The sequence below is a fragment of the Ovis aries genome, chromosome 20 (assembly GCF_016772045.2).
Source record: "Ovis aries strain OAR_USU_Benz2616 breed Rambouillet chromosome 20, ARS-UI_Ramb_v3.0, whole genome shotgun sequence".
Lineage (NCBI taxonomy): Eukaryota > Metazoa > Chordata > Mammalia > Artiodactyla > Bovidae > Ovis > Ovis aries.
The window spans coordinates 26,533,520-26,551,809 of record NC_056073.1 but is presented as its reverse complement, the minus strand read 5'-3'; the positions used below and the strand labels follow the sequence as shown (position 1 = coordinate 26,551,809).

Sequence of the window (18,290 nt, the reverse complement as noted above, 5' to 3'; positions counted from 1 at the left end):
CTGTGTGTGCTTTTCCGTCAACAATTGTCCAGTTTATTATAAACCCAACATTTATTGAGAACAAAGGAAACCAATTAGCACAGAGGGTCAATTTCATCAAACTTCAGTTGAGGGTGGGGAACGGGGGTTGGGGGGAGACTTGCGGGGGGAGGGGTGGCCAGCCCTGAAGTCACCCTCCCAGGAAAGAACCAGCTCTGGGAGACAGGGGCTGTCAGACCTCCAGGGCCTGGCTGGGAGCTGGCTGTGAATGTGTGAAGAGGTAAGGGAGAGAGGAGACGGTAAAAGCCCCCAGGCGTGGGCTGTGGGCAAGCGGCAGAAGTAGCTACGGAGCTGGTGGCCGTCCAGGGGTGGGACAGCAGCTGTGGTCCGATCTCAGGGGTTGACGGGGGGCAGGGAGCTGAGCTCAGGCAGCAGCTCAGGGTGTGGGTCCAGGCGGGCCAGGCGGCTCTGCTCCAGGGCAATGGCCTCAGCCGAGTGCTTGCACTTCTCAGAGCCACACTGGCAGGTGAAGTACTTGCTTTTGATGTCCCAGAAGCGGTCACCATAGTCAAACCTGTCAGAGGAGCACAAGAGATTTGTGGAGTCCAGACCCACTCCAGAGCACCCACTCCCATCTTCAGAGGGGCTCTAAGCCCTCCTAGGTTCAAATGCCCTGGCAATGCCGGGAGCTTGTTAGAAGTGAAGGCTCTCACGACCCACCCCAAACCTACTAACTCAAACTCCGTGAGGTCCAGGACTGTCTACAGTGACTTCAGAGAGGCTCTGCTCTAATCTATGCCTGGAAACCAGGCACTTGCCAGCCTTCTGCTTTTGGTCTGGGGCTTGCTACATCTCCCACACCCCTGGCTGAGCCTCAGGAGGCCTCACCCCAGCTCCTCCCCGGCCCGGATGTCTCGGGAACTGAAGAAGGCGATGCGTGGAAATCTCAGGTCCTGGTGCAGCATGAAGACCCGGACGGGGATGATGTTGGGGTCACACAAGTGGTTGATGAACCGGCTGATGTTGCCGTAGTAACGGGCATCGATGCAGTACACCTCTCCATCCTGAGGGGGGAGCATCACTCATCACATCTACCACCACCCTGCTGGCTGGCCAACCTCCTTGCCCCACTGATCACCTGGTCCCTCCTCCCCAGGTTTCCATCTGCTGCTTGAGAGGAGGAGGGCAAGGGGGTCTCCTGCCCACCTTATTGTCCAGGTCGAAGAGATAAGAATCGTCCTCTCTCACATCAGCCTCGGCATCAGAGATCAGTTCTCCGACATACCTGTTGGGCAGGAAGTGGTGGTTCTGGAGGTGAGCAGGGAGTTACTGGAAGTAGGCTCCAGGCCCTGCCTCTCCCCACAGCCTGGGAGTCCTCTTCCACCGTTTGTCAGCTGCCCTAGTCACTGTCTGTGAATCTCACAGATCCACATGGCTGGGGTGGGTGACCCAAGGATAGGAGACATGACCTGGCAGGGAGGGGGTGGGAGGTCCCCATCCAGAAGGGGGATCAGGAAGAGGAGCCTGGGGACGCAGACATGTGAGAGTACACATAGGACAAACTCTGGGCAGTTGGGGTCCCCCCGGGACAGCTAGACCAACAGGCAGGACCGACAGTGTGGGGCAGGGGTGAGAAGTGTGGGGCCATTGGGGTAGCAGCGGTGGGGAAGCTAAAGGGAAGGGTCAAGCTGCACCAGAGGATGATTCGGGGCAGCAGGGAAATGCCGAACCTCTGGGGTGAAGGGATGAGCATCTTGGCAGTGGGCCTGGGTGGGGAATCTGTTCAGGTGTGGACGTGGGGAGGATGAGGAAATCACCCAGCAGGTGGGGCAAGGTCGGGCTGAGGACAGGAGAGAGGTGAGAACTGCAGGAAGGGATGCAGCCCCAGGAGCTCTGAAGAGCTGGGGAGGAAGCACTCACGTTTGGAAAACAGAGGGAGAGGAGCTGGTGAAGAGGAAGAAAGGATGAGTTGCGGGTAAGGGTAGTGTCATGGGAGCCAGAGCTAAGGGGGTGGCAGATGCCAGGAGAATGCAGACTGAGACACAGGGGTCGGGGTGTGTGGACTGACGAGAGGAAGCAGAGGGAGAGGACAAAGGCAGATCTGGGCAGGGATGAGCAGGGAGTGGATGGGGGTGAAACAGACCTAGCAGGAAGAGGCCGCTTATCTGAGTCAAACTGAGAGATGACATGATGGAGGAAAAATGAATGGTTTCTTAAATAGCCACATAGGGCTGAATGACTTTTTTTTTTTAAGCCAAAGAAGATTAAGTTTGAAGACCATGAGGTAAAAGCTGGGCGACATGGAGAAGTTATAGATGCTGGGAAGAGAAAGAACTGGCAGACGGACAGGCCCGAGGCCCTTGAGGAGGTGGACAGAAGGGTAGTTGTTATCACCTCCATTTTGCAGACAAGAAGGAGGAGGCTCAAAGTGGTTGTGAACTTGGCCGAGGACTCCCAGTGGCAGAATGGGGCTTAAACCCTGGTCTGTTAAAACTGGGGCTTTCCCCAGTTGAGAAGGGCAGGGGAGAGGGAGTGTGAGGCTCAGAAAGACACTGATGGGGAGGGAAAGACGCAGGCCCTGTGGCCTGGGCAGAGTGGAGGCTCGGGGATGGCGGTCAGAGGAGGCTGGCCAGGTGGACCCATTAGGGAGGAGAGCAGAGAGGGATGCCTGGGAGTCAGCCATGGCCCCACACCCAGCCCTTTGCCCCCAAGAGCCAGAGTACCCCTCCCCCTCAACCACTCACTCGCAAATGAAGGTACCCTGGGGAATGGTCTGCAGGGCACGGACCCCCCAACCCATCTTGGCTGTTCGGTAGAGCTGCAGTCGCACCCTGGTGGTGGGAGAGAGGATGGTATTGAGGGGGGTGACGTGGAAGCTTCCCAAAGGAGAGAAGGGAGAAAGGGGGATGAGGAGGGCCGAGGGGCAGGGACTCACTTGATGCCGCTCTGGACGACTCTGTTCTTGCAGTTTCTCCAGCAGGAGCATGCCTGGTTACACTCAAAAATCAGCGGGGGCTCGATCTTATTAAATTCCTGGAGCAGCCGCCCATCCTGGGGTCGAGGGAGAGGAGGACAGTGGTTTTTGTGTGATGCTCCCCTCAGCTGCCCAGGACTCCCAAGACTTCACCGAAAAATCCACCACTGACCCCACCCCAGACTCAGGGAGGCCACGTATACTCTGAGTTCATCCAACAGGAAACCCACAACCATCGCCCTTGATCTGCGTATACCACGTCTCTGGCTTGGCAACGTCCTAGGAGTCCTGGGTCTCGCCCTGCTCTCTCTGCTACTTTCCCCACAGGACAGAAGGCAAGGGACGAGGCCCCACAGGGTTGGTGTCAGAGGCCAGCTCCGGAGGAGTGGATGGGCAGATGGCCAGGGCACGCACCTTGTCATACCAACAGCGGATGCTGAGCTGGCCACACAGGCAGTTGGAGCTGGAGCAGTCATCCACACACGTGCAGTGCTGGGGCGGGAGGTAGGGTCAGCTCAGCCCTCAGAATCGGCCCAGACACCTCGGCTTACCCCCTCAAGCCCCCCCAACTGCTGTCCTTTCTGTAGGGTTCACACTGTAAGGCAGTGGTGGTAATGGTCCCAGGATGCGGGGGAATCAAGATGCTGCTGACAGGGGTATCTCTAGGGCCACCTTGAGCCCATGCGACACCTTCATGTGTCCTAGAAAAAGGTCCCCTTCCCCAGGTGGATACAAGCCCACACCAGAGGTCCCTTTCAGCCCCACCACCTTGGCCAGGCGCCCTTGTTGGCCCACAACCTGCCCGGCTCCACTTGGTGGCTCTGGGTGCCCCTGTGGGAGTTGGTCCCAGGGCCCCACACTCACCTGTAGGTGGGTGATGTTGCGGTCAATGTTCATGGTGGACGTCTCGCAGTTCTCTGAGATGTACTTGTAATCCTCGGGGCAGGGCTCCCCGTCCACACCATTGACACAAGGGATGGGGACGTTCTCATAGCCCCGAGCCACGTCCCTGGCAGGAGGGGAGATGGAGCTGGGTGGCTAGAGCATGGGGTGAGGGCTTCCCTAGGAGCAAGGAGAGGGCTGGGGGAGGGGAGAGGGTGTTCTGGGGGTACCAGGTCAAAGGCAGGACACTTTGTTAAAAATCTAAATTTCAGATCAGATAATCAGGAAATAACTTTTTTAGTACAGCGCTTCCCTGGTGACTCAGACAGTAAAGAATCCACCTGCAATGCGGGAGACCTGGGTTCGAACCCTGGGTTGGCAAGATCTCCTGGAGGAGGGCATGGCAACCCAGTCCAGTATTCTTGCCTGGAGAATCCCCTGGACAGAGGAGCCTGGCAGGCTATAGTTCACGAAGTCACAAAGTTGGACAGGACTGAGTGACTAACACTTTCACTTTCATGTCCCAAATATATTGCTCAGAACACTCTTAAACATTAAAAAAGTATGCGTTGCTCACCTGAAATTCTAATTTAGCCAGATGTCTACCTTTATTTGCTGTATCTGCCAACCCTAGCTGTGTATGTTGCAGGGGGGACGGAGGTGGTTCTGGGGATTCCGAGGCTCCAAGGGGCCTGGGGAGGGGGCTCTGTGTGCGTAGAGAGCCCAGGCTCACCGGCAAATTATCTTCTCCGTGCGGATGGCCCGATTCCCCACCCCGAGCCGGAGCTTGCGGTTGAGCTGGAGGGCAAACCACACGTCGGAGCGCTCGGGGGTCAGGTCCCACGCCGTGTCCCCTTCCTTGTTCCGCAGCTCAGGGTTCGCCCCACGTGACAGGAACAACCTGGGAGGGGACAGGGAACCTGTGGGGCACCTGGCCGTGAGAGGTGGCAGAGGCGTGTGTGGGGGTGTGTGTGCGGGGGCGGGGGGCTCACAGCACGCAGTCGTGGTAGCTCTCCCGGGCCGCAATGTGCAGGGGTGTGTCCCCATGGTAATTGACAGCATGGAGGTCACAGCGGGCGTTCAGGAGGACCTCGGCGATGGCAGCGCTGCCGGTGAAGGAGGCCCAGTGCAGGCAGATGTTCTCCTCCTGTGGAGGCGGAAGGGGGTGAGGCTTGAGCCCAGCCGGCAGCTAGCTCAGGTGCAGGGCAGGACTGAGCCCGCCTCCGGCATCCCCACCAACCCTTCACTCACGTTGTCGGTGAGAGTGACATCCGCGCCCCGTGTCAGAAGCATGCGGATCACTTCTATGTGCTTATGCTCTGCAGCCCAGATGATGGGGGTCCACCCGCCGCTGTCCTGGGGGCGGGGAGGGAAGGGCCCTGCTCACACAGAGTCGCGGCTCCACCACCCATAGGCAGTGGCGCCCCGGGGCAGGTATTCAAGCTCTCTGGGTCTCAGTGTCTTCATCTATAAACTGGGACTAATAGTGTCTACTGCTCATGACTGCAAAGTAATTTTTCTCTTTCTAAAAAATATTTCCTAGATCTACCCACTCCCAAGAGAAGCAGGGACCCCAAGAGCAATAACCACCTTCAGGTACACAGATTGTTGTAGTCTCCAAAAAAATATTTCCCACTTAAAGGGATCAGAGTTTCTTAGAAAGTGGTAGAGTCTGAGTCTGGCGCAGGACAGCTGCTGACAAGGATGCTCTCAAAGGCTACTGGATCAGTTCAAAGCCACAGAAGCCTGTGGCAAGGGGCTTCTTCTGGACAAAGGATGGAACGGCTCAAAGATCAAGGAGAACACAGACTAAAACACCTCCAACAGGTGAAAAACTGAGTTAATACTGGCCAGTTCCAGACATTAAGGCAGCAAGTGAAAACTGGTAAAGAAAAACAAAAAGAACCAGAAAAGAATGAAGAGAAATACAAGTGAAGCAGAGAAAAGAGATAGGAACAGGCTGGAACAGTGTGACATGCAGGGAAAGGGTCAGAGGTCAGATGAGGGAGAAAGGGGACCAGGCTGCTGACCTGGGCGTTGACGTCCACCTGTCCTGTGCTCAGCAACAGGCTGACCATCTCCAGGTTCCCAATTTTGGCGGCGTGGTGGAGGCAGGTGGAGCCGTCTTCCTCCTGGGGGAGATGCGGGCAGATGAGTCCTCAGGCTGGCACCTCAGGCCCGGCCCCTGAGCCCGGCCTGGGCCTGTGTGGCCACGCACCTTGCTGTAGACGCAGCCCCCGCGCTGCACCATGTAGCGAGCCACCTCCAGATGGTTGTTCACCACGGCCTCCATCAGCGGCGTCCGCTGCTGCTTGTCCACGGCATTGATGTTGGCTCCAGCCTGCATGGAAGGTCTGTTGGCACCAGGGAGGGGCTGAGGTGGGGTGGGGTGGGGTGCTGTGGTCCCAGGTGGGGCCCACGCTGACCTGTAGCAGCACATGGCAGATCTCCACAGAGCCCTTCTGGGCAGCCGCGTGCAGGGGTGTGCGCTTGCTCTGCTGGTCACTCTGGAAGTTGGGGTCCAAGTTGTCCACTGTGGGGAGAGCCCACCACACCGGGAGAGGGAGGGACATGCGGTGAGCAAGCGTGGGGGTGGGTGGCATCTCATTCAGGAAGGCTTCTCAGGACCCCAGGCCTGGTCAGGGGTGCCTCCTGGGCCTCCCCTGTGCTCACATCCACCGTGGCACAGCCTCACGAGAGTAGACGTTAAGAGCACCAGCTCTGCCCAAGTTCAAATGGCCCCAGCCCCTCAGTACCCTGTGCACTGGGCAAGCCAATTCACCGCTCTGAGTCTCCACTGGGAAGATACAAGTGAGTGAAAGTGTATAAGCTCTCAGAATAGGGCCCAGGGCCTCTGCGTTTATCGCCACCACAGTCCCCATCATCACGGGCGACCTGTGTGTCTGCGTCCCCTACCAGCCTCGTCCTTCAGGGCAAAGACCATGTCCCTCGCGGCTGCCCTCCTGGCTCCGAGCCCAGGGACGGGCACACAAGCAGCGCGCAGGTAGGGTCTGCTGAATGAGCGAGGGCGACACTCACACAGCATCAGGATCACCTTCTGCAGCTCCCCTTGCTTTACGGACAGGTACAACTGCCGGGGGTGGAACCGGAGCTTCTTCCGCCTGCCGGGGAGAGGGGCCCTCAGATTCAAGTACCAGTCCCAAGGGCCACGGATCCACGCTCCCAGCCCCAGTCCCAGCGGCTGCGCCCACGCGTGCAACCCCTACTCACCTCTCCGACTCCTGGATGACCAGGGCCTTCTCCAGGGCCTCCCGGCCTGGCCCTGGTGGCAGCCCTACAGCTGAGAGGCAGCCCCCGTTGGGCAGGGCTAGGGAGGGCCCTGAGCTGTCGATGGTGTCGGCCAGAGGGTCACAGGGTGGACGCCGAGGCTCCCCCTGCCCCCGCATCCGGGCACTGTGGAAGAAGGTGCGAATGTCTAGGGCAGATGGGGACCACGCAGGGAAGAGACAGAAGGCAAGGGCGAAGCCAGTACCTGGGCTGGGAAGTGTCCGCTCTCCCGGGGGCATCCTGGGCCAGGGGTGGGGGAGCGGGGGCCGCAGTGCCAGCTGGTGGGGTCACCCCATCCCCCCGGGGGATGGTCACCTCCTGGGCCTCAGATGCGTCCTCCCCACAGTGGGGACAGAAGACCATCCCATTTAGCTGGGACACACAGGCCTTGTGGAAGCGGTGGGCCACACGGAAGTCAGGGTGACACTCCAGGAAGGTGCCCTAGGGGCAAGGAAACAACGCAGTCAGGCTCCGGGAGCCCCTGCCCCTGTGGGGCATGCCGCCTGGCTGCCCTGCTGGTCACTCACCGCCGTACAGAAGTAGCCACAGCCGGGGCAGCAGTGATGTTTGACCATGCGTGCGCGGTGGGTCTCACAGAGCACCATCAGGGCCACGCGGCTGGACGGTCTCATGGTCTCCCGCTTGAGGATGGCAGCGTTGCAGCCGGACAGCTGTGGGCGGCGAGGCCGGGTGACAAGAGGTGAGGCTGGGCTCCGGGGCCGGCTGCCCTGGCATCTCGCCGGCCAGCGCCCCGGGCCCACCTCTCCGTCCACGCTCTCCGTGGCCATGCACTTGTGTCCCGCTCTCTCGCTGATGCGGTCTATCTTGGGGGCCTCCATGCGGCAGCTGCAGAGGGGCAGCTCCTCAAACCCGCGTTCTGTCTCCAGCGAAGATGTGTCATTGGACACCCCTTGGATAGAGGGAGCAGGGAGTTGAGGGCGGCCCAGCCCCTCACCCACCAGGACCCCTCATGGGGCCTCTCACCCCCACCCTGACTTTCCCTCCATGCTCCAGAACCCCCAAAGTCAGGTCATGGACACCCCAGCTCCAGCGGGGTCCCCCTCCTCCCCATCCCCTCTGGCCCTGAGGGCACCCCTAGTGGCTCCCTATCCCGGCAATCGGCAATTGGCAATTACCAGCGTGGTTGGGAGAGAGGGTCCCCTCGCTGGGCAGCTCCAGGGACCCCAGAGGGACCTCCATGTACTCACTGGGGCCTGAGGAGCCCACACCATTCACTCCTGACACAGAGACAGAGAGAGTGAGAGTGCGAGCTCACAGGTGCCTGGACGCGGGGGTGCATGCGGAGCGTGGGTGTGCATGCACGCTTTCTGGGGGCCGGGAGGGGGCTGGAGGAGGGGACCCCAAAGCAGAGGGGCCTCCTCACCTCGTGGCTCCTTGGCCCTCGGAGGCTCTCGTTTCCGCCGTTTCCGTGATGGCTTCACCCACGGGCTGTCCTTCCGCCATTTCTTCTTGGCTTTGCGGCGGCCACTGGAACCACTCTGGGCAGGAGGAGGAGCATTAGGGTGGCGGGTGGCCCCCAGTCCGTAACCCCCTCCTTGGAGGACTCAGACCTCCGGTCCTGCAGTCTCCACTCCTCCGGGGCCGCCGGCCTCCCATCCTACCCTGTCAGACTGATTGCCGGACTCTTCATCTTCCTCCTCTTCTTCCTCCTCCTCCTCCTCCTCTTCTTCTTCCTCCTCTTCCTCCTCCTCTTCTTCCTCTTCCTCACTCAGTTGTTCAGCCAGAGCTTCAACCTCAGACTGGAAGAGAGGTAAAGCTGTGGCCCCCACCCCAGGCCACAGCTCGCTCTTGGGGAGAACTTGGGAGAGAGGCAGAGTAGGACACATCCCCCTGGAACTCAGAGAAGGAGGTGTGATCAAGAAAACCATAAATCCCCAAGGATGGTTCCCTGGTGAAGATGACTGTGGACAGGAGAGGAAGGAAAGGCTGGGTACAAAGACGGGCTATGGCGTGTCATACAGCAATGAAAAACACAGTGCTATGGTGATATGCAAAAATGTGATGATCTTGCAACATAATAGTAAGCAGGGAAAAAAAAAAAGTCGTTGTTCCAGATAACAAATGTATAGTATGAGATTCTATGAAGTTCATAAACACGTGAGACTGAAAACACTACACGAAAAGCTAATCAGAAATGCCATAATGAAATCAGGGTGATATCGTCTGAATCCACTGATCTTAACTTCACTAATAAAAGACCAAATGTCCAACACCTGATGATACAACAGGAAGCACCTGCTATCAAGTCTTCCAAACTAAAAAGAAAAATAACATGCCTCTGAGTCTGATCACACTTCTAGATCTATGAGTTTATAGGAAGAAACACTGGACAGAGAATTACATGTCAATTCCCAATCAGCCGACTCCTAAGTGTGAAGAATTCTGCAGGACAACCGACTTGGTTCCTTTAACAAACGAATGGCAAAAAAAATATTTTTTTTAGAAGGCAGGGAACCTATATACCAAGAGAAACCTAAGACAAATAATCAGATCAATGTGTGGATCTCTTTTGAAACTTGACAAACGAAAACCCATTTATGAAACAACTGAGAAAATGCGAAGATTTATTGGTAGCAAGGTGATGGGATTAAAGAATCATTTGTAGGAACTTCCCTGGAGGTCCAGTGGTTAGGTCTCCATGTTTCCCCTGCAGGAAGCATGGGTTCTATCCCTGGCTAGGGAACTAAGATCCCTGTAAGCCACATGATTCGGCCAAAAAAACCCCAAAACATCTGTAAATCTTTTGAAAACAGAAAGAGGTCTTATGTTTAGAGAGACTTATGGAAATGTTTCTAGATAAAATGAAATGGTGCCTGGCTATTTGCTTTGAACCAATCCAGTAGGTGTGGGTATTAGGGAGGAAGAGATGAGTCAAGATCTGCAGTGTATTGCTAATCCTTCAAGCTGGGTGATGGCCACCTGGGGGCTCACTATTCTATTTTTTTCTGTGTATCTGAAAGATTCCATGATAAAACAAACAAAAAATAAAAGGCAAGACTAAGCATTATGTTGCAAAAGAATAAACAAGCAAACAACAAATAAACCATAAAACAGGTTGTTAAATCCCAAGTCCAGGGTGGTGATTATCACTGGAGAGGGACAAGGGGATGGTATGGGGTAGAGCACACACTGGAAATAAGTTATAGATAGTACGGGGCAGTGAAACTAGTGGGTGTTCAGAAAAGGAAAGAGAGGAAAAAGGGGGGCAGGAAAGACTGGACAATGAGCCCTGGATGCGGGGGCAGAATGGCTGGGAGCGTGGCCGGCTCCCTCTCACCTTGCTGTCAGAGTCCACCCGCTCATCCACAGAGTAGGAATCATAGTAGAGGCTGAAGTCATCCCCCACCACCGTTTCCCACTCCTCAAGGGACCCCGGGTCCCCCTTCTCCAGGGTCACGTCTCCTGAACTCCGCGTAGAAGCCAACTCCTCTGACTAGAAAAAGATTGAAGAAAAATTGCTGCTGCTGGCACTCACTCACCAACCCATTTCCCAGGAGGGTAAGATGGAACCCCAGCTCTGGGGCTGCCTCAAAGCAGCCCTCAGGGGGAGAGGCCCTGTTCCCAGCCCCTCTCGGCTCACCAAGCCACCTCCGGAGTTCAGCTTCCTCCTTTTGGCCACATCTGGAAAGAGAGAGAGAGAGAGAAAGGAGTGAGACCGAGGCACTCTAAGCCCTCAGCACAGGCCATAGCAAGCCACAGGCAGGTGGGGGATGGGACTGACCTGAGGTCACCTTCCCCAGCGAGTGCACGTCATCACTCATGCGGAAATGCTGCACTTCAGGGGGCCGCTTCTCAGGGACTGGGGGCTGGGGGCCAAGAGGGAGCACACTTAGGGTCAGGGAGCATCTAAGGTTCTGTTTGGATGAGCTGAGAGCCCCAGGTTGGGGCGGGGTGGTGAGCCACAACCTCAGAAACGCCATCCGAAGTTCTCTGGCAATAAGAACCACGTCAGGCCATATTCCCCCTTCTAACACTCAACCCTTCATACACACAGAAGCAGGCCCCTTGCCCCCTCCTTTGCACATGGAAAAACTCAAATTAAGGCCTTGATCAAAGCTATGCAAAGCAAACCCAGAACAACATGATATCCAGAGCCCTAAAAACAGTCATAAAGGTTCTGAGATTCTGGGGCTCTTGTTACTTCCCTTGTCTCCTTCTCCGTAGAGATACACAGTAAAACCTTCAAAACAGCAGGGACGGTTTCAAAGAAGGGAGGGAGAAGTTCCCTTGGGGCTTGCTTTGAGGTAGAAGGGAAAGGTGGATTGAAGTCTCTATAGTTGTTATCACAAGAGTAATTAAGACATTGATGACAGAATTAACTTTTCAACATTTGTATCTTCTACTCTCCTCTCCCTAAGAGCACAAACCCCAGGAAGATAGGCATCTGGTATGTTCACAGATTAAGCCCCCGTAAAGAATCTGACATACAGTAGCCCCCTGGTAAGTATGTGAAGCAGTCACGTATTGGGTAAGAAAAGGCCTGAAGCTAAATTGTAAAAGAAAAAGCAGCCCACAGAGGTTTATGGTTAATTACCCTGTCTCTCCCACCCCCACAGCCATCCCCCTAAGCCTCACCTGTCCATTTCCTGGTTTGGACATGGTTTTCCTGGCTCGATGAACCTTGGGCTGCCCCTCTGGGCTGGCTGTGGCCTGAGGGGGTTCAGGCCCTGCTGCTGGCGCCCCCTGGGCGCCTGGCATACTCAGCAGCCTCATAGCCAAACTCTGAACTGATGGGGGTGATTTTCCGGCCCCTGTCATTGACATCTTGGCTCGGCTGGGACAGGCACCCCCTTTGCTGGGGGAAGAGGGGAACGACTTTGTGGCATGGCCTGGAAAACACAGGCAGGCAGGCAGGAGACAAGATAAGAGGGAAGGCAGAGTCAGAAGTTACCCCACCTCACCCCTCCCCAGACTCCCCCGGCCTCTCACCCAGCAGGATGCGACCCCCATGGAGGTCTCCATCTCCCTCGAGATTCTCAGGTTCATCCCCAATGAGTGGTGTGGCCCCTACAGGGGTGTCAGCCCCCTCATCGCCGACAGTGACCGTGACAGAGGCTGGGGATGAGGGGCCAGCAGTCTCCAGGGAGTCAGGGTTGGCCTTGGGCAGGGTCTCCTCACTACGAGGGGTGTCCCCCAAAGAGCCATGAACTGTAATGGAAGAGAAAAAGTCCAGGGCTAAGGGCTCACGAGATCATGTGTTGTGGGGGAGGTGAAGGTCCAACAGGGCCCGTTTCTGCTGCACTCACCTCTCTCGGTGGCTCCTCTGGGCTCCTTCTCCAGCACCAGCGCCCCCATCTCAACGGGGGCCTCCCCCTGGGAGGGGACACAAGGGATAGGAGGGCTGGTCAGTCCGGTAGGAAGTTGGGGGGCCCAGGACGCCTGGGCCCTGGGTAGAGAGAGTAGGCTCCGGGGCCTACCTCTTCCTCTATGGGCTCCCCCCCTTCCGCGGCCTCGGCTGCCCGGAGGGGCCGCACGACCCCTCCCTCGGGCCCGCATCAGCCCCCGCCCTCTCGGCAGACCCCGCATCTCAGGGGCCGAGAAGAGAGGAGGGGGAGGGGGCGGGGCCTCTGCGCCCCGGCCCCGCCCCCTCCTCCCGGCTGCACGCGCCGCTCCCCCTTTGTCCCCCAGGCCGCGGGGACCCCGGGCACCAACCCCTCCAGCGCCCGCTGCCCCCCAGCCCGGTGGACGGCCCCTCGTGCCCCTCGCGCGTGCTCCTGGGGCCCCGGCGCCCGCCGCCCACTCGGGGGCAGCCGGCGACTGCACGCGCGCCTCCGTGCCCACTCCCCCCACCTCCCACCCCCTGGTCCCCTCATCCGCCCCCGGTGCTGGCCCTCCGGATTGCTGCAAGTCTCGCTCGGGCCCCCCGGCCCCGTTGCACCCCCGGAGCATTGCACGGGCGCGCGCTTCCCCCGGGCGCGCGCGCGGGCATGCACCCGCCTCTCCCCCTCCCCTTCCGCACCTCGGCGGCCGCCGCCGCTGCAGCTCCCGCCGCCGCCGCCATCGCCGCTTGCGCGGGGGGCCGAGCCGGCGCGCGGCCGCCCCGGGTCACGTGGGTTGGGAGGGAGGGCTGAGAAGAGCCTTAAAGGAGCCACTACGCGCTTTCTGGCCATTTTTCCCCCAAGAGCGGCCTCGGAGATGGCAGTTCCTGACCTAAACTGGGAGCGGCAGGGGAGAATTGCTGCCCTTCCTGGCCTCACTCAGCTGGGAACCGAAGGCGAGGCACGCCTGGGTCCAGGTGTGGCTTCTCCATCTCCCACCTGGCTTTTAGGTAATTAGCGGAGCGTCTGAGCCTGCCGGCTCTCGGCAGTCTGTGTATCCAATTCTACCCGCGTGTGCTTCTCCCGCTTCTGATTGCTTTCTAGTTTTCTGGGTCACTGGACTGAAGCCTGGGCCTCTTGGCTTCGCTTCTCTAACGAGCAGGAAGGGGGCGATGGGGACGCGCGGAGGACACCTTTAGTCTTAGCTGGTCCTAGCATGCGGCTTCAATGTACCCTGGAGCAGCGACCCCTTTTGAAAACCTGGGGCTGAATGTCTCTCCCGTTTATGCCAGACATGTTAAGCCACCACGTGCACTAGGGATCCAGGTAAGCCCTCAGAGGCCTGAGTCATTACTATCTGCACTCTAGTAAGTAACCTTTTTTCGCCAAACAACTTCACAAGCATACCAGGCACTTCGTGGGTCATAGCCCAGCCAGTAGTGGAAGTACGAATGTTATTACACCGAGACACAAAACTTTGATAGCAGTATTTAGGGTACCATCTCTTTAGGTATTGCATCTGGTCAAAGTTTGGAAAATATCTGTACTTGCAATATTCGATACAGGCAAATGGTTAGGATATAGGGCACTTGAGGCCATTTCAAGGCCTTCTGGGAACTGTAGTTCTCTTTGGTTAAGAACCATTTCAGAGCTTTCTGGGAATTGTAGTCTTCTCCGTACCAGAATCCAAACAGTGGTTTTTAGCTTTCTCCAGGACATGAGCCCTTTCCCCAGACTAAACGCCCAAACAGAGGCTTCTACTTACAATTTTAATGGGCACAATGATCACAACTATAGCTCATCCCTAGCCGTCATACCCAACTCCTCAACTGGAGCAGGTTAACACCTCTGCCAAAAAAATCACTGAACACTTGTGCTGTGAGCTGATAGAGTTGAGGATGCAGAACTGGGAGGGTCTCTGGCTAGAGGAGCCCACCTGTCACATTTCCCTTCCCCTGTCAAGGCTCCTTTAGGCATGAGACCTGCATGAGTTGTGACCTCTGAGTACTTAGCAAATGACATCAGAGGGTGAGATGGCCTAAGGTCGGATAGTCATTTACACGCAGTTGCCAGACAGTATAAAGAAAAAAAAGTTTTTTTTTTTTATTTTGTGGAAAACAAAAGCCGAAAAACTAAAACCCCAAACTCCAGAAAAAATCCTAAAAAATACGTTTTTTCTTAAAAAATACTGTATAAGTCTCTACTACTCTCCCTCCCCCCAACAGCCCTTCTTGTGTACTCTCATCTAAGTGCCCTACCCCCCCACCCCCACCACTATTTGTAGTTCTTGCTTTTGTACCCCACTTCCCAGTATCTACCCAGGCTGCTCACCCCCATATTTTCTTACCTGCCATCTTATTTTGTTCTCCTTATAATTTGGTGAGCCTTGTACCCATCCCATTTCCCCAGCATGCAAGAACTGTCTCCCCTTCCCTTCTCCAGAATTCAGTCATCCTTTCCCCCTACCACTCCCTCTCCCAAGGATCTGTTCCAAGCAGGAGCAGGTAAGCTGCCTCCTGCCAGATGCCCTCCCACTTCCCACCCCCCTCCCCCATCAAGAAATGTCAGAACCTCTTCCTGGGCAGCCTTAGCCAGGAATAAAACATTTTCCAGTCTTTTCCCCCCCGCCTCATTCCATAAGCCCCTTTCCCTCCCTCCACATATCCATGCATCTCCAAGAGAAGAAACTCTTTCTCTGGGACCCCCTATTCCCTTGGCCTTCTCAAAGAACTCTCCCTCTCTCCATCCTTTCCTTCTGAAGAGGCAGGGTCTTCTCTCCAAGGAATCTTCGGCCCCTTGCTGTGTGTCTGCTCAGGCTCCCACCGTACCGCCTGCCCCCTACCCCCCACCCCCCTATTCTCCTGGACTAGGGAGCCCCTCCCCACTTCGCCCAGGGCCTCGGCGCCCGCCTCGCTAGCGGATGAGGACATTGATCTCAGCCACACTAGCCTCCAGCACGTTCTCGGCTGTGGTCTTGCCGTGCTGCTCCTTGAGGTGCCGCCTAATGGCCGGCTTGTGAGCGAAGCGCACGTCGCAGTAGGAGCAGCGATAGGGCCTCGCTCCCGAGTGGAGATTGAGGTGATCGTGCAGCGTGGACTTCTGCGTGAAGCACTTGCCGCAGATGCCACACGAGTGCGACTTGACGCCGCGGTGCACGTTCATGTGGCGGTTGAGGTTGCTGCTGTGGTTGAACTGCTTGCCGCAGCGCGGGCACATGAAGATGAAGTGCTGCGCCCGCATGTGGAAGACCAGCTTCTCCACGCCCTGGAACACTTCCGGGCACTTGGTGCACTTGATGTTCTTTAGGGGATTTCCGCTGGAAAAGCCTCCGGGCAGGGGTCCCCGGCCGCCCCCTGCCCCCAGGCTGCCCCCCGCCCCCCGGGCAGCCATAGCCACCGCTGCTGCCTCCACGAGGCCTGAGGTGGCCCCCACACTGGCCCGGCCTCCAGGGATCAAGAGCAGGCCCTCCCCTTCCGCGTCCTCAGACAGGCTATAGCAGGCTTTCACCACACCCTGCGGTGGGGCCACAGTGCTGGGAGGCACGCTGCTCTGGGCCAGTTCCCCAAGGTGGCTGCCCACAGAGCCTCCAATGCCCAGACCTCCTCCGAGGCCCCCGGGAGGTTTGAGCCGGTGTGCCACCTCCAGGGCTGATTCCACCTTGACGATGCAGATGTCAGACACGTCCTCGTCCTCGTCCTCATCCTCTTCCTCGGCCTTCAGCTCCAGGTCCTCATCCAGAGGGAACTCCAGCTTCACAGGCCGCAGGAGTGGAGGGGGGAGAGGGGGCGGGGGTGGGGGTTTGGGGGCTGGCTTTGGGGTCCTGGCAGGAGGGAGCAGGGATTTGGTGGCACTGACACTGCTCACAAGGCTGGCATCGCTGACCCCATCCTCTTTAAGGCCTATTTTGGGCTCAATAAACTGGCTGAGGGCGTTCCGGCATTTCTCCACCACGTGCTCCATCTGCAGGTAGGACGCGGCCGTCAGGTAGTTAACGATATCCCTGACGGCGAATTCCAGGGCGCCCGTATAGCAAGAGAGGAGCAGGTCGGCCACTATGCGTGCACTGTGCATCAGTGAGACCTGCAGCTCAGAGCTGGGATTCAGCAGGAACTGGTCCCGCAGGAACGGCGAGCAGGCGGCCAGGATGACCTTGTGGCCGCGGAACTTGAGGCTGTCGGCCACAATGGTCACGTCGCAGAACCGCTCCTCTGCGCGGAGCTGGTTCATGTTCCTCAGCGTAGCGGCCTCGTGGCCAGGCAGCTGGAAGCGCAGGACTTCCACCCCAGAGGCCATTGTGGCGGGGGGTGGGCAACCCTGGTTGGGAAGGAAACCGGTCAGAGACAAAGGTCTCTGGCTTTGCTAAGCCAAAGCTCCAGGCCTTGCACTTCCATTCTTGGCAGGGCCCCCCAGCATCAGATACCCAGTCTTCAAGCCTCTTCCTCAGTTTCCCCAGCCCCCGGGGAGGCGCTGTCCCTTCGGGAGAAGGGAGGCGTGGTTCCCGGGGGCGGGGCAGCGGCGTCCACACCCCCAGCCCTACCGCCCGCGATGATGGGGAGAGCCCGCGCCCACAGGGGAAGGTCGGCAGAAGCGGGAGCAGAGGCCTGGGGTTCTGGAGTGGCCCGGGTTGCAGCCTCTTCTCACCCCGCCCCTTTTACCCGCTGCCCCATTCCTCCGCCGCCCCCTTGCACGTTTGCATGCGCTTTTCACGTCCTCCCCCCTGCCTGCACGCACCGTGCACGCCCCCCCCACGTTCAGAACTCCTTGGCACGCCCCCCCACCCCCGCCCCACGACCCTGAGTGCACGCGCCGCTCACCTGGCTGGGTTCCGCGCGCTGTTTTTTTCCCCCCCTATTTCCCCCACCCCCCCCGGGGCCGACTGCGCCCCCACACGCGGGCAGGGCCTGGGCAGCGCGCAGGCGCGGGGGTGCACGGGGCGCGCGCGCGGGGCCGGCTCCGCGTGGGCGTAAGGGGGGAGGGGCGGGGGCGGCTCGTGCAGTGTGTTCCAGGCCCCGCGCGCGGCGGCGTCGTCGAGAACTCGGGGAGGAGGAAGAGGGGAGGGAATTAAAGGAGCAGGATTCCCCCTTTCCCGACCCCCCTTTCTTCACCAGCTCCCCCCACACGGTTAAAGGGCCGGACAGCCTGGCCTCTCCTTTGGCCGGTATTATTTGTCCGCCAGAGCGGAAATACGTTCCGCACCCCCCTCTTTCTGGCTCCCCCTCCTCTGTGCCTCCGGGCCCCGTGGCCCGTCTGCGCGTGCGTGCCAAATGCCGCGCGGAGGCCCGCTCGCTGGGGCCCGCCCTCCCCACTCCCAGCAGCCGGCCGCGCAGCTTGCTCCTCGCCCCCCAACGCGCGTTCCCCGCCCTCTGCTCTCCCCCACTGCCTGGCTCCCCGCGGGCGGCGCTGCCACCTGCTCACGCGGGCAGTACTTCTCTGACCCAGCTGCGCGAGGCGGAGCCAGAGTTGCAGCCACGGCCTCTCCTGGGGTACCAGACCGCCCGCGGCTACCGAGATGATGGTTGTTGGTTGCCTACGCCTGCATCCCGTGTTGATTCTGTTCATACTTCCTCCAGCCACGCTTTCAGATTTTTGCAACTTTTCTGAAGCTGGTAAACACCTCAGCACTCCCGGCCTAAAAGATATTTTAACTTTATGCAAGGCCAGACAATCCTCCACTTCCTCTCCTCTGTCTCAAAATCTTACGAAATCACAACCATCCTTCCCTTCCCTGCATTCTCAGAATCGATCCTAACTTCTTGTCAAGGCAAACGACCTCGTAAGGTCGACGACCTTGCCCATTTCACCCCCTGCAATATAATAGACCTAGTACAAATTCTTCTAATTATGTGAAGATGTAGTTTAGTAGGACAAGCGTCCATCCTACCCCTGCT

The 18,290-nt window shown here is 58.2% G+C and overlaps 2 protein-coding genes across 6 annotated transcripts; both read right to left on the bottom strand.

Annotated features, from left to right (window-relative positions):
* Positions 1 to 32: 32 nt before the first annotated feature.
* Positions 33 to 13,167, bottom strand: EHMT2 (euchromatic histone lysine methyltransferase 2). 4 transcript variants are annotated; one of them, XM_015102782.4, is made up of 28 exons: positions 13,104 to 13,167; positions 12,391 to 12,457; positions 12,074 to 12,292; positions 11,720 to 11,973; positions 10,866 to 10,950; positions 10,725 to 10,765; positions 10,422 to 10,577; positions 8,746 to 8,883; positions 8,508 to 8,622; positions 8,260 to 8,361; positions 7,885 to 8,033; positions 7,651 to 7,794; positions 7,329 to 7,564; positions 7,067 to 7,249; positions 6,875 to 6,957; positions 6,262 to 6,368; positions 6,054 to 6,176; positions 5,866 to 5,967; positions 5,087 to 5,191; positions 4,828 to 4,982; positions 4,569 to 4,736; positions 3,818 to 3,962; positions 3,368 to 3,445; positions 2,915 to 3,030; positions 2,724 to 2,810; positions 1,186 to 1,264; positions 868 to 1,043; positions 33 to 553 (listed from the first exon to the last, which is right to left on the bottom strand). In XM_015102782.4, exons 1-28 carry the CDS (start codon positions 13,143 to 13,145, stop codon positions 373 to 375), a joined length of 3,636 nt encoding a protein of 1,211 aa, XP_014958268.2. In that variant the 5' UTR covers positions 13,146 to 13,167; the 3' UTR covers positions 33 to 372. The 4 variants fall into 4 exon arrangements, with proteins under 4 accessions (XP_014958268.2, XP_027814615.1, XP_027814613.2 ...); XM_027958814.3 differs by lacking the exon at positions 8,260 to 8,361; XM_027958812.3 differs by lacking the exon at positions 13,104 to 13,167 and having other exon boundaries at positions 12,391 to 13,055.
* A 1,314-nt stretch (positions 13,168 to 14,481) lies between these two features.
* On the bottom strand, positions 14,482 to 17,946 carry ZBTB12 (zinc finger and BTB domain containing 12). 2 transcript variants are annotated; one of them, XM_042237101.2, is made up of 2 exons: positions 17,810 to 17,946; positions 14,482 to 16,716 (listed from the first exon to the last, which is right to left on the bottom strand). In XM_042237101.2, exon 2 carries the CDS (start codon positions 16,693 to 16,695, stop codon positions 15,316 to 15,318), a length of 1,380 nt encoding a protein of 459 aa, XP_042093035.1. In that variant the 5' UTR covers positions 16,696 to 16,716; positions 17,810 to 17,946; the 3' UTR covers positions 14,482 to 15,315. The 2 variants fall into 2 exon arrangements, with proteins under 2 accessions (XP_042093035.1, XP_027814611.1); XM_027958810.3 differs by lacking the exon at positions 17,810 to 17,946 and adding an exon at positions 17,217 to 17,569.
* Positions 17,947 to 18,290: the final 344 nt, after the last annotated feature.